We start from the raw sequence: 13720 nt of genomic DNA on the forward strand, positions 1-13720 counted from the left end.
ACACAACATATTAGAATGTAAGTTAGTGCATGGGTCTTTTGGTACCTGTGAATCTATTGTAATTAGAGAAGTTCTTTGTAAGAATCATCATACTTGAAGATTAAGATTTTAACCATTCTTATTACCACATTGCTTGCATCACATTTTATAACAGTGTTCACACAGCACTGTTGACAACCATTTATCTAGGGTATAATTTGGGATTGGTGAACTATGTGGAAAATCTAAAATTTTGTATCTAATCTAAAAATGAGAGTGCAAATGTAAAGATAATTGTGTGAAAACATAAAGGACTCCTTTACAATTTAGCATAAAGGTAATTCTTGGCTTATGTTCCATTTACAGATAGGTAATGAAGGTTTAGCTGCTGACCTAACCGATGATCCTGATACTGAGGAAGCACTGAAAGAATTTGATTTTTTAGTGTCTGCTGAAGACGGTGAAGGAGCTGGAGAAGCACGGAGTTCAGGGGATGGCACAGAATGGGGTAAGGTGATAAAGAAATGGGGGTGGGAAATCATCTAGCCCTTAAAGTTGTATTTTATTAAATATAATATGTGGAATGTGTATATCTGAACGTATGGTGGCAGTTAAACTGAGAGCAAGGAGAAGAGTGGTATTGAATAATTTCAGAGTATTTTGCACCAATTTATTTAGATTTGGTGACTAAACTTTAATATATGGCTTTTGGTGGATTTTGATTTTTTGAAATTTATCTTGATTTAAAGTTGAAATATTTAGTCAATTTAGAGATCCAATTCCTTTCTTCTTAGCAGATTTTTTTTTAAAGCATGTATGTAGTTTTAAACATTCCTATGATTTAATTTGGTAATGAACCTGGGTTTCAAGAAGATAACTCTTTTCAGTATTGCTGTATGGTATTATCTGATTTATTGCTAGGAAGTAATAAAGCTACTAATCTTGAATTATAGCTCTATATTGAGCAAGATTTATTGAAGTATTAAACTTCATTACATGTAATATTCAGTGTACAAATGCATTAGAGCCTAGCCTTTGGAAGTGATACCTACTGCTAATAATAATCCAGCCATAACTAAAAGGGATAAAACAGTTCTATTTATACAGGGTTTAAAAACCCCATTAGAAAGTAAAATAAAAGTGTACAAAGTATTTTAAGTTAATAGCTGAGGTCCAGTATGTTATTCCTATTAAAAATGTTCATTTAATCATCATTTAATATCAACACGTTACCTGGTAGGGAGAACTCAAATTGTGTTTACAGAGCTTTATTGGAGAAGGTTACTAAGTACCTTAATGCATATTTCACATGAACACCAAAGTTGCTTAGTTACTAGCAAGGGGAATTATCACTAGATTTTTATAAACTACTTTGGTAATAAGGAAACACACTTGGATTTTTTAAAAATGCCTCACTTATATATTGAAGCTGAATATTGCTAACAGCAGGAGAGACAAGACCTAAGAGATAATGTTTATTGACTATCCTGATACAAATTGAGTACTTAAAAGATCTGAATTTTGTTATCAGCTTTCTCATTGTTTATGATTCTCAAGCATTGTTTTCAGATCTTTATTTGTCTTCTAAGGGGAAAGAGGAGACATACTAATTGAAAGTATTAAAAAATTCCACAATTACTTTCTAGACTTCGAATATACACTTCTGTACTTACTATTTGAAAATTGCTATGTTATAGAAATTTTCCCTTCTTAAGAATTAGCTTTGCTCAAGAGCAAGAATTAACCTTGCTCCAGAAAAGTAAAAGTATGTTTTCTTCTAACTTCTCTGTGCAACCCATTCAAAGTTGGAAATACCTTATTTTTTTCCGAAAGTTTCTAAAATACTGTTTATTTTTTTCTGGATTTTAAAATAATTATATAAATATATTTAAATTGTATAAATACATAATTATTTTATAATTCCTGTGTTTTTTAGGAGGTTTAGAACGCACAGATACATGTGAAGAAGAAAATTAAAAATCACCTGTAACACTGCTATATAGAGAGAATCATGGTTAATATTTATATCTTTATTTAACAAGGATTTTGCTGCGTGCTGATATATAAACCACAGTTTCCACTTAATATATTATTCTTCCGCAACATCATTTTCAAAAACTGCATAGTATTCTTGATGGAATATGTTCCACTATTTCTTTAACTCTGCTGTACTGTTGTACATTTAGATTATTTTTATTAAAGAAAAAAACGATCAAAAGCAGTTTTCAAACATCTGTATAGCTAAATCTTGGCACATATCCATTCCTATTTTCTTCACCTAAAATTGCTGGAAGTTTAACTGTCCATCAGAAGAATACATAAAAATTTCAGGAATGTAATTTGTATAAAATGGCATTATTTCTATAATCAAAGTACTATATTATGTGCAGTTGATTGTCCTTCTGTCCAGAGACTTCTGGCTGTAGAGCAGAGTTTCAAGTGAGGACCTAATTAGTGTGAATGACAAGTGTCGATACTTTATTTACTTTTACTGTTAATATTTGAGAGTGACCTGAATCTTCTTGTGTAATTGGAAGTAACCGACAAAGTCTCTTCCTTCCGGACAAGTCTAAAACACCTTTAAAGCATTTTAAGTTCTTGAGAAGGAAAGGATTCTGTTAAGAACAAAATGGTTCAAGTAGTTTCTTTCCTTAAGAAATGGAAAATTATCAAAGGATCTATGCAGTGATTTTGAATTTATCATTTTTACTCAACAGGTGTCATACTCAGTTTTTTTCAAAACAAAGAGGCTGGATATACAAATACCCCTTTATATTTATTTAATTCATTTACTTAAAATTTGAATTTACTTACAAATGGGAAGGTGATGCTTTTCAGATAAATTACTTGGTAAAGGACACAGTTGTTGTTGTTGTTGTTGTTTTTAAAAGTAAATAGTCTGTCATAATGAAACATCCCAGTATTCACCCACATCGGATAATCTATGTTATTTTTTATTTTGTATACTAGCAGTCTACTCGGGTACCTAATTTTGAATCCTTTTATCCTATGAAACCACTGCTTTTAGAAAGCTTTTAAATCTTTTTCTTCTTCTGTCATCTACATTAGGTACTCTGGGTTTAATTTTAGTAGTTTTTACTTCTTGGCATAATCAGAAATATTGTGAGCATTTCTAATTTCGGTATTTCTCTCATGGAGACTAGGCATTTTAAGGTTGTTTAGTTATTGTCTCCTACACTTTGAAACTGTGGTCTGTAGAATGTATAGGACTACAAAATACCAAATGTTTGTATTTAAATATAATGAATAAAGTACTGAATATTTGCATAAAGTTAGTTACCAATTTATGCTATATTAAGTAGATTTGTATAATTCCTTTGCTTTGGTAGTTAGAATCACCATAACAAAATTTTAGGCCTTTGTGGTTTTGAGTTGTCAAGGGTCATTTTTTTGGTGCATATTTGTGTTTTCTTGTAAACAAGAAAGTTCCCGCAACTGATTCAACCTCATTTCTTGGTATTTTTTTTTCCCCCTAGATTTTTTAAAAACAGAATTAATATGTAGAAGATTATGCTGCTTCTTCCCTTTTGCTCTTAACTATTTCTTATAAGTAATATCAAATCAGCTGTTACCTACCAGGCAAGTTTCAGGATGTTTGTGCACATATGCATTCACCAACCTTTTCTTTGCACTGCCTTAAGTTTACCTTTGTTTTCTAGATTTGAGTTTACCTTGCAAGTAGTATTTGTATTTTTCTTAAGCTTATCCTTTTTTATTCCCTTTGCTTTTTCACTTCACTACCCTTTGCTACTCCAGTTAGAGCTATTCACAGATTTATTTTTCTACAAAGGTCTTTTAAAAAACATATTAAACTTTACTGTTTTATCTAACTTCCAGTGTAAAGTATATACCACTTAAATTTTTTGTTGTTGTTTCTATGAGGTTTAACAAAGTTTGCTCAAAATGTGTCCATTTGTCTCTTTTAAAAATAAGAATTGTAAGCTTTATTAAGATGAGTACAAGCGATTCTCTAGATCACATTTTTTCTTAGAGTATTTGATAAAGTGACAGAACGGATTCCTGATATAGCATTGTTTTCATGATTAGAGTACATGAAAAGTGGATTTTCTATTTAAATCATTATTACAGCTGTATTACAAACAGTATTACAGTTTGCAGATTTGACAAATAATCGTGTAAATTTCAGGCTTGAACAACCTAGTTTCAGGTAATTCAAGTTAGCAAATTTTTGGATTTAGCTTTTTACATACTGACTACCTAAGATCATAGTACCGTAAGGGAGAAAGTGATGACAATTATAGTAGGAAAAGCTCAAGGTACAGTAAATTGAATTTCTGTGTACCTTTGGCTTGCGGGATCGTGGTTCTTCAACCAGGGATCGAACCCGGGCCCCGGCAGTGAAAGCACCAAATCCTAACCAATGGACTGCCAGGGAATTTCCCTGTGTACCATTTAAATATGAGAATTTTTTATGTTTACTTACATACAACTATCTATAAGGAAAAAAGGCTTTTTGTATGTCCACTGTATAGATGCAATCAGTGAGTCCTAGGGAGTTTATAAGGCTTGTAAGCCAGAATATAATGAGTTAACAAAAATTTCTAAAGTATGTTTTCTCTGAAATCTTCCTCTTATGTCAGTCTTCTTGATTGACTTAGCCTATGTGTTTTGGTATAATTTTTATTTAATAACAGGGTTAAATAAACTCTTAGTTCTTTAACAAAATGTTAAACTTCCTAATAACAGCTTTCAACTTAAACAGTAAGTTTAAAACTTAAAGGATGGAAAAGCCTTTAATGCCTAAAATAATTCGAATAGACATATTTTTATTCTGCTTCTTTTTAATGCTGTTTTTCCTTTAGTTTACTATAGGGTAAATTTATTCTAGGCACAAGTATTTACTTAAAACAAATACGGATTTGTTTATTCAGCTAAAATAGCTAAAGTATCATCCTTAGCAGATTTACAGCAATGTGTGTTTTCACTTCTCCATACTTTTCACTGCTTTTATCTTACCCTAAAAGTATCAACTCTTAAAAAGTTCTTCAGTGGAATTTGAGTTTTGTTTTTTTTGTTTTTTTTTTTTTGCTAATCTTAGTTGTAGACCAATGGAAGAAGGTAATGAGATGTTGAACTGTTTGGGTGGGGTGGGGGCAGAGGTGGGATTCTCTGAATGCTTTGTATGGATTATTCGAAACATTGTAGTTTGGAATATATGTATGTATTATATTGGACTAGAATGCCTCTCCATTAGTACAGTTATTTTGTGCATGCAGAATCAATGTGACAGAAGGTGCATGAATATTTTCATCAATAAAATGGCACTGACCTTTCTAGCTTGCACTTTTATGAGTAGTTCGCATGTAATTCATTCATTTGCTTTTATGATGCTGGCTGAATAATTTTTTATTAACATTTTTATAAAGATGCAGTGATCTATTTTTGTATAACATTAGATTTCTAATGTCAGTCCATTGTAAGAATATCAGTTATTGAAAGAATAATAACCTTCAAATTTGTGATTCATAGAAATGAAGCACCATTTAACTTTTGTTAGTGGTATTAAATGTTTAGAAACTTACTAGATGAGCTTTTAGAGTTTGAGTTGTGAATACCAAAACTGAGACTGCACCTTTAAAGTACTTTGAATATATGCTATTAGTACATTTTTATTATGATTATATAAAGCTATAACAGTTTACTGCCAACAGCTTGCATTGCCAACTGCTGATTTTTTTTCTTTTAATAATATGCTGCATGTAGATAAAGATGACCTCTCCCCAACTACTGAGGTTTGGGATGTAGACCAGGGACTAATAAGTAAACTGAAGGAACAGTACAAGAAGGAACGAAAGGGGAAGAAAGGGGTAAAGAGTAAGTGCAGATTCTATTATAATTTTTGTATACCAATCTTTGAGAAAAAAAAATTCTTCAGTTCTGATTTTTTTGTCTACTTCTTTTTGTTTTATAAAGGGGGCAACTAACTTTAAACTTTGTCTGTTGTATAATTGAAATTTATTTGAATGTAATTTAGGTTGTGTTATTGATCAAGTGGGAAATAATTTTAAATATGTGGATGAGGATGAAGGAAGAATTTCAGGGTTTTTGTCTGTATTTTAAGCTTTAAAAAGTTTACCAAACTGTAAGGAATATTGGCCTTGTGATGAAAAATAATAGAAATCTGTTCAAAAGGAAGAAAGTATAACTTTCTGTATTGTTGATACATAGGGTATTACTGCTATAACCAGCTCATGTCCAGGTTACATTTCTTAGTTTCAGAATTCCAAAATACAGTGAATAGGAAAGCCCTTTCCATAGTTTGTGCTTTCTGGCCTTAATCCAACCACAAACAACAGTAGCAAAAAAAAAAAGCTCTCCTAGGCAGTATTTTCTTAGCTACTCTGATGGAGTAAGGCCAGAGGAGAGGGTAGTGGTGGCAGTAGGGTTTGTTTGGTCAATCACTGAGTGTCTTTGGGTACCTCAGTGTATTTTTCACTGTTAATATCCTGACCAATGAATGTATTGTAAAAGTATAAATTTAGCTACAGCACATCTCAAAGAAGTAATTCATTTCCATTTTGTGAATCAAGCTTAAGAACAGTCGCATGAAAATCATCTTCAGACCTATGAGTATTAAATGGAGAAACTGAAGTTTAGTTTTGGGGAACTTCATTTTGAACTGGCCATTGAATCCTGCCAGTCTAAATTTTTTGACTGTGTGTAGGAGAAAACAGTAGACTTCAATGGCAAAAACCATGTAGGCATTCTTTCATATTCCTTTCTCTGGTGACAAATATATTAATTTATGAAATGGCAGTTGCAGTGGAAAAGGGTGTAAGTTTTCTTCAGTGAAGCAGTTTTTGAATGGTTTAATTTATTGTGGAGGTAAATAAGGAATTGGGGAGATTTTACGTGTTGTGCACTTTTATAACCTTATGCTTATTTATGTTATTGCATGTGAATAAAAAGATAAATTGTTCTCTAAGAAGTTTCATATTTTATGTTGAACTGCTTACCATATTTAAAAATGTTTAATGCTGGGCAGGGACTGTGTTCAGCTCTAACATCACTTACCTATATAATTAATGCATGTTGAGTATAAAAGTACTTTTGCATGATTGGCCATTTTAATATAGACACAATGACATTAGAATTTTAGGGTTTAGATCTTTTTTTTTAAGAAATAGTTTATTTGAATATTAGATTACTTATTTTCTGTATGTTATTCATAAACTGACTTACCTGCTGAAGATTTCTTTAGAAAATGCTAGGTAGTATTGCTTTTAATTTAAAATATAGATACTCCATTTTTTCCTGATAGAATGTGTTTAGATCTATACACATTTTTTTTTCTTTTTAACAAATTGAAGATTTGTGGCAACCCTGTATTGTTTTTTAGCAATAGAGTATTTTAAATTAAAGTATGTACATTTTTTAGAGACATAATTCTGTGCACACTTAATACAGTACAGTGTAGTGTACACATAACTTTTATATGCACCAGGAAACCAGAAAATTCATGTGACTCGCTTTATTGTGATATTTGCTTTATTGCAGTGGTCTGGAACTGAACCCTCAATATATCCAAGATATGCCTGTACCTTTTTGAGGTTTAGAAAGAAGATATAAGTCAACTTAAGGTTTTTTAGTTGTAGGTTTTACATTTTTCTAAAAAATGTTTTTTATTGAAAAAAATACCTGTTTAAGAACTATTAGAAACAGATGAACTGAAACTAAAGTCTAAAATCCCCATAAAATTGTAATTTAATTAATTTTCTTTAGTAGGATCATAATATGCAGTTTTGTTATTTGCCTACTTAGCTAACAGTTCATAGAAAATACCATTTCATGTCAATAAATATTCCACTGTATAACGTTTTCCAATTTCTTTATACCAAGCTACCCTGTTGTCAAGCAGAATATTGCAGAACCTAATATGTGAAATGGGTGAAAGGGAACTACTGTGATTAAATCAGGATCTGGAGACCTCACAGCTATGCCCTGAGGCTCTCATGTCTCAATACGATTTTATTACCAAAATGTGTACTGTGTTATTCAACCAGTCCCCTTTAATTTTGCTTTTGTATCTGTTTTCTCAAAAAAAAAAAAAAACTAACTTTATATAGCCATAAAAATAGAACATACTTATGATTCAAACAATACAAGTAGTATGTAGAGACACAAAAAAGTAAAAATCACCTTCAGTCCTACAACTCAGATATTAATATTTGGCATATATTCTTCCAACTTTTTCTAAATGTCTTTATACATAAACCTCCTTTAACAATTTCCAACAAGAATATCATATTGTTTTTAATTCATTTTTTCGTAATTTTCATAGTCATCTAAATAAAATATAATTTTAGTGGTTATATAGCATTGCATTTTGTGAATTTAACCTAGCCTCCATTAGTTAATCCTTCAGATTGTTTCTCATTTTTACTGTTTTTATAAACACCAGTGCTTTTAAATTTACCCATGTATGTAGATATAAAGATGAGGTTTCCAACACTGTCTCAGGAGTGAATAATTAGGAAATAATAAATTATGTTTCTCTTTACACTTCCTTTGTGAATTAGTTAAATAAAAACTTTTTGCTCTTTAATATAGAGTTCACCTTGAAAATGTTGGCTCTGAATCCCTGCCATGGAAATAAATTTTTTTTTTAATTGATGGATAATAAACTTAGGTCTTAATCCAGGTAGAACATCATGTTAATGCTAAGATACAATTTTACATGAAAAGATAATTCATGAATTTCCTTAGCATTCTTATTATCTATTTTTGTTGGGTTTTCTGATATTTTTGCAGATGTGGCTTTGTATAAGTTAGAATAATTCATAAACTTTAGCCTTTTTTCTTTATTCCAAAATGTGAATGAATCACACCTGTTGGATCATAGCACTAAGTTTCTACAGAGTTTTTTCCAGCTTCTTAAAGGGAAGAAAATTATTTGCTAACTTTACCATATGAAATCAGATATAATCCAATCTAAATGCCTTTTTTTTTTTAATGGGAAAAAAAGTGGTGAGAATGCCAACTGTTAAACTTTGTAAAGACTCAACCATGATTTGACTATTAAAAATGGAAAGACTTCTAAAATCAAGAGGCAGGAAGCTAATGTTTATCTATCTTCCAGTTTGTTCACTCCATTTCACCCTTCATTTTTCCCACCTAAGGCAAAAGAAAATACAAGTGACATCCTTGCCTTGGACTGTAGATACAATTCAGTATTAATTTTCTTTTTCTTTTTCTTACTTTTTTGATTAGTATTTCTAAGAGTCAACACCGTGAAACTAAAGAGACTTGATACAGTTATTTTGGTCTTAAGCTTCAGAAGGGTTAAGCTTCCTTTTCCTTGTAACTTTTTATTTTGACATAACTTCAGACTTAAGGAAAAGTTGCAAGAATAGGGTAAAGAATTCCATGCACTTTCACAGTTTCTTTAAATGTTAACATTTTACTACATTTGCTTTATCCCTTCTCTCTTTAAATATGTACCTTTATTATTTTGAACAGTTCAGAAAACTGAGTAAGTAGTAGACATGTTGCTCCTTAGATACCTTAGCGCATGTTACTTGAGCACAAACACATTCTCCTATATGACCACAGTACAATGAGGAAAATCAGGGAATTAAGTGATATAATACTGTTATCTAATCTAAAACTCTGTTTTCTGTAATCTTTAAATAATTTCTAAGCTTTCTGTAATTGGGAAAGGGAGTGAGGGGGGGTTCGGAATTAATCTTTTGTCAAAATCTTGGTTTGATAGGATTTTTCTAGCTTTCTATGGTCTCCTTTTTTGCAGTATTTTATGTCTCAGTAAAAACATGTAAATCAATAACAAAAATCACACTGTGTATAGCAACTGAAGTAAGGGTAAAGCATCTGAAATTTAGAACCTTTATTTAGAATATGAAGGAGGAGGGTAAAAATCTTTTAAGACTTTGGTATTTGTTTTGGTTTTTCAACATGGAAAGTTTAAATTGTGGATTGTAATATGTTTTCCTTTAATAGATAGTCTTATTCTTGCTTATTGTTATTCCTATGCTGTTTTATACTTATAAAATTGAGGCTTATAAAGAAGATTAGATTATTTCGTGTCCTTTCTTCAAAAGATTTGTGTTTCAAAGATTCACATATAAATGAGCATCCCTGGATCATTTTCTAGTTTTCCTTTTTTAAAAAAAGTTTCATATTAGTATTTGTCATTTGCTATTCCAGATTCAGGATGACAGACTGTCAAGAGGGAATATAATATTTTTGTAAATTGTGACTTAAGTCCAATCATCTATATATTAGGCATTTTAGAACATTTAAGGTGAAATTATTATTTTGTAGCAATAACTTTCAGTAAGCCTATAAAAGCACCTTGGCACATACTATAAAATGACTGTGATGATTAACCTGCTTCTGTTTTGGAGAGAGTCCATAAAACTGTTCACTATTCTCTTGCATCAAATCAAAGACGAACAGTTGTTTCATAGTTAAGGGATATTATTTTCAGCTAAGAAACGCAGTTGTTTTATATTTCTGGCTTCAATTTCACACTTCTAAAACAGACCACTCTTCAACTCAGGTTTCTTTCTCTTTTTTTTCTCCCCCAAGAAAATAATTCAGGTATTTTCACAAGGGGGAGAAAGTATTTTGATGCTCTTTCAGTGAGGACACATTTTTCAACTGCAGAATCACTTTGCAGCTAAACTATTTTTTCCTTAATATTATGATGTCATTTTTTTAAGATGACATTTGTCATGTCAAAGCTTTCTTTTAATTAAGATGATAGAAAATACAACAGATCAAGCAAACATGACATAACTAAATCTTATTCTAAAATAAACTTATCTTCTCCAGATTGCCTGCTAAACATTTGGTTTCACTTCAGAATATAAGGCTGATTAACAAAGGGAGAACAGTAGATTGAGAAAGGGAAAACAGTAGATTCAGTTAAGAGAAAAAAAATTACTGTTTTACTTAATAGAGTCATGGAAAGATAGATTTCATGTCATGAGTGTGTATGTTTGTGAGTGAATTTAAAAACACTAACACACAAAAAAAATAAAAACAAAAACACTAACAGCAGTTGTCAGTCCATAGTTTGGCTTACACATGGCATACTGTTTTTCGTTTTCCTAGAATCTGTTTAGATGATTGTGCTTTTTTTTTTTTGATTGTGCATTTGTATAGACTTGATGGTCGTGGTTAAGAGATAGATGGGTTGTTTTATTATTCATAGTGATGAAAGGACAGTTTTTCTTGGTGTTACAATTAGAAAGAGTATTTCTTCTATAGATTAGAGTAATAATTGAGAATCAACTTTTGTTTAATTAATACCTAATGAGTCTTCAATTATGCCGTTGAATATTTTTATAATATTATGTATAACATTCTATTACACTAATATGATTACAATTTTCTCATTATTGCTAATCAGACTTCAAATTTTTTATTTGAAATTGCATTTCATTACAATTACTGTATTTAGAATACAGGATAGATTTAGAAAGAGAATGAAAGAGCATTAAATGTAGTTAGTTGAAAGATGTTCTACAAAGTAGGTGCTAGATAGGACTGTTACATCTGGTTAAGAAATCTGCTTTCATCTTTTAGCAGTTTTTGAGAAACTAGAATTAAAGCAGGGACATTCCTATCTTTCCTAAACTTGCCACTGTGCCAAACAGAAACTAATGTTTGGCTATAGTATGCAAGCCAAAAAAAGTAATAATTATATAATTTGGGATCCTCAGTTTAAACATTAATTAACTTTCATGTTGTCTCCTGCTTTCCTTTTCTTCCATATTTCCCAGTCCATGTGTTCAGGAAGATATGACTTACCTGTAATGATAAAACTTTTTCTTGTCTTTATTATATTTAGCTATCATATGATGAAATTATTTATAAGTAATATCTAATAAAGTCAAATTTATGGTATACATAAGTATGATAAGAGTGAGCAGAGAAAGATCAACAAAGGCTCACAGAGGAGATGGAAGTATGTGCAGGAAGTATTCTCACCTTTCTAAGGGATAGGTAAGGACAGATATGACAAAATATGGTAGAAAGAACCTTGGTGAATATTGATACTATAGGGAAACTGCTCTGATTTGAAAATTAGGGAGATTTGTATTGTGGAGCACTGAAAGATGAGATTGGTTAGGAAAATAGGATCAGCGCATATGAAGCACATATAGGGTTAAGTACAAGATTTTAGTTAGCTTTGATTCAAAGAGTGTTGAAGTGCTGTTTGTGGTTTCAGAGTAAGGAATGATATGATAAATGTGATAATTTTGGAAAACTAATCTAGCTGTAGTATTCAAATTTGATTAAAGACAAATGGAGCTGGAAGAGAGGAAAACCAATTAGGAACCTTCTGCAGTAATTCATAAGAATGCAAGCTTTGACTAGAATAAAGTCAATAGCAAGAAAGAGATTAATCTGAAGAATATTTTTTTATAATATGTTTTATTTATTTTTAATTTTTTAAATTTACTTTTGGCTGCATTGGGTCTTCGTTGCTGTGCGCGGGCTTTCTCTAGTTGCGGCGAGCAGGGGCTACTCTTTGTTGCAGTGCACGGGCTTCTCGTTGCGGTGGCTTCTCTTGCTGCGGTGGCTTCTCTTGCTGCGGAGCACAGGCTCTAGGCACACAGGCTCAGTAGTTGTGGCTCACGGGTCCTAAAGTGCACGGGCTTTAGTAGTTGCGACGCGTGGGCTCAGTAGTTGTGGCTTGCGGGCTCTAGGGTGCGCAGGCTTCAGTAGTTGTGACGTGCAGGCTTAGTTGCTCTGCAGCATGTGGGATCTTCCTAGACCAGGGATCGAACCTGTGTCCCCTGCGTCGGCAGGCGGATTCTTAACCACTGTGCCACCAGGGAAGTCCCTGAAGAATAGTTTAAAGGAGGCTTCTATTTAAAAACAGATCTCCCCCCTCCTCATTTATAAGTTGAAAAGGAATTCTTAATGTGTGGGTGCAGGGCTTCCCTGCACTATGGAGCCCGCGAGCCACAATTACTGAGCCCGCGTGCCACAACTGCTGAAGCCCACTTGCCTAGAGCCCATGCTCCGCATCAAGAGAAGCCACCACAATGAGAAGCTCGCACACTGCAACAAAGAGTAGCCCCTGCTCGCCGCAACTAGAGAAAGCCCACGAGCGGCAATGAAGACCCAACACAGCCAAAAATATAAATTAAAAAGAAAGAAAGAAAGAAAAAAGATGTGGTTGCAGAATTTTAAGAACAGAAATCAAGTCAATGATGTTGGTACTCATAAGTGGGAAAGTTATAAAGGAGAGCTATTTTGTGAGAAAGGATAACATTCATCTTCTTTCATGTTGAATTTCACTGATGGTTAGATATCCAGTTGGCAGTTTTTCATTTATTAGAGAATTTGTTTACAGTCACTTCATTGTCGGGGAAAATCCTCAGATAATAACTGAGTTTTCTCCATTATAATTACTTTAGGAAATTCAGACTACTTGACATTTTGCGTACAGTAGAGTTGCTCAAGCGTTTCTAAGAAGCTAGGGATTACTGTGAAATAGAGTTAATAAATGTATAAGATTCCACCTATTTCCATTAAGCCTTATAATCTCACTATCTGGCATTCTGTTAGGGATACATAAATGAATGATAGTTCCTATAGAATTACTAATATTCTCATAGCCATAGTGAAATTTAATAATTATGTAGTCTAATTAGTCCATTAATGTTGACATTAGTAAATAAGGTCATAAAGTGTGGCCTTGGATTTGCCTATTTTAATTGTT

At 32.0% G+C, this 13720-nt stretch overlaps 1 protein-coding gene across 8 annotated transcripts in view; it reads left to right on the top strand.

The window, feature by feature from the left end:
• STRN3 (striatin 3) overlaps nt 1-13720 on the top strand; it is a 115750-nt gene that overhangs the window by 77287 nt on the left and 24743 nt on the right. For 6 of the 8 annotated variants that reach the window (XM_079906551.1, XM_079906545.1, XM_079906544.1 and 3 more), the window contains exons 7-8: nt 346-487; nt 5725-5835. In XM_079906551.1, the coding sequence (XP_079762677.1) occupies nt 346-487; nt 5725-5835 (253 nt within the window). The remainder of the gene's footprint in view (nt 1-345; nt 488-5724; nt 5836-13720) is intronic. The other 2 variants (XM_079906546.1, XM_079906548.1) reach the window with 1 other exon arrangement.

This window comes from Stenella coeruleoalba (assembly GCF_951394435.1).
Source record: "Stenella coeruleoalba genome assembly, chromosome: 2".
Lineage (NCBI taxonomy): Eukaryota > Metazoa > Chordata > Mammalia > Artiodactyla > Delphinidae > Stenella > Stenella coeruleoalba.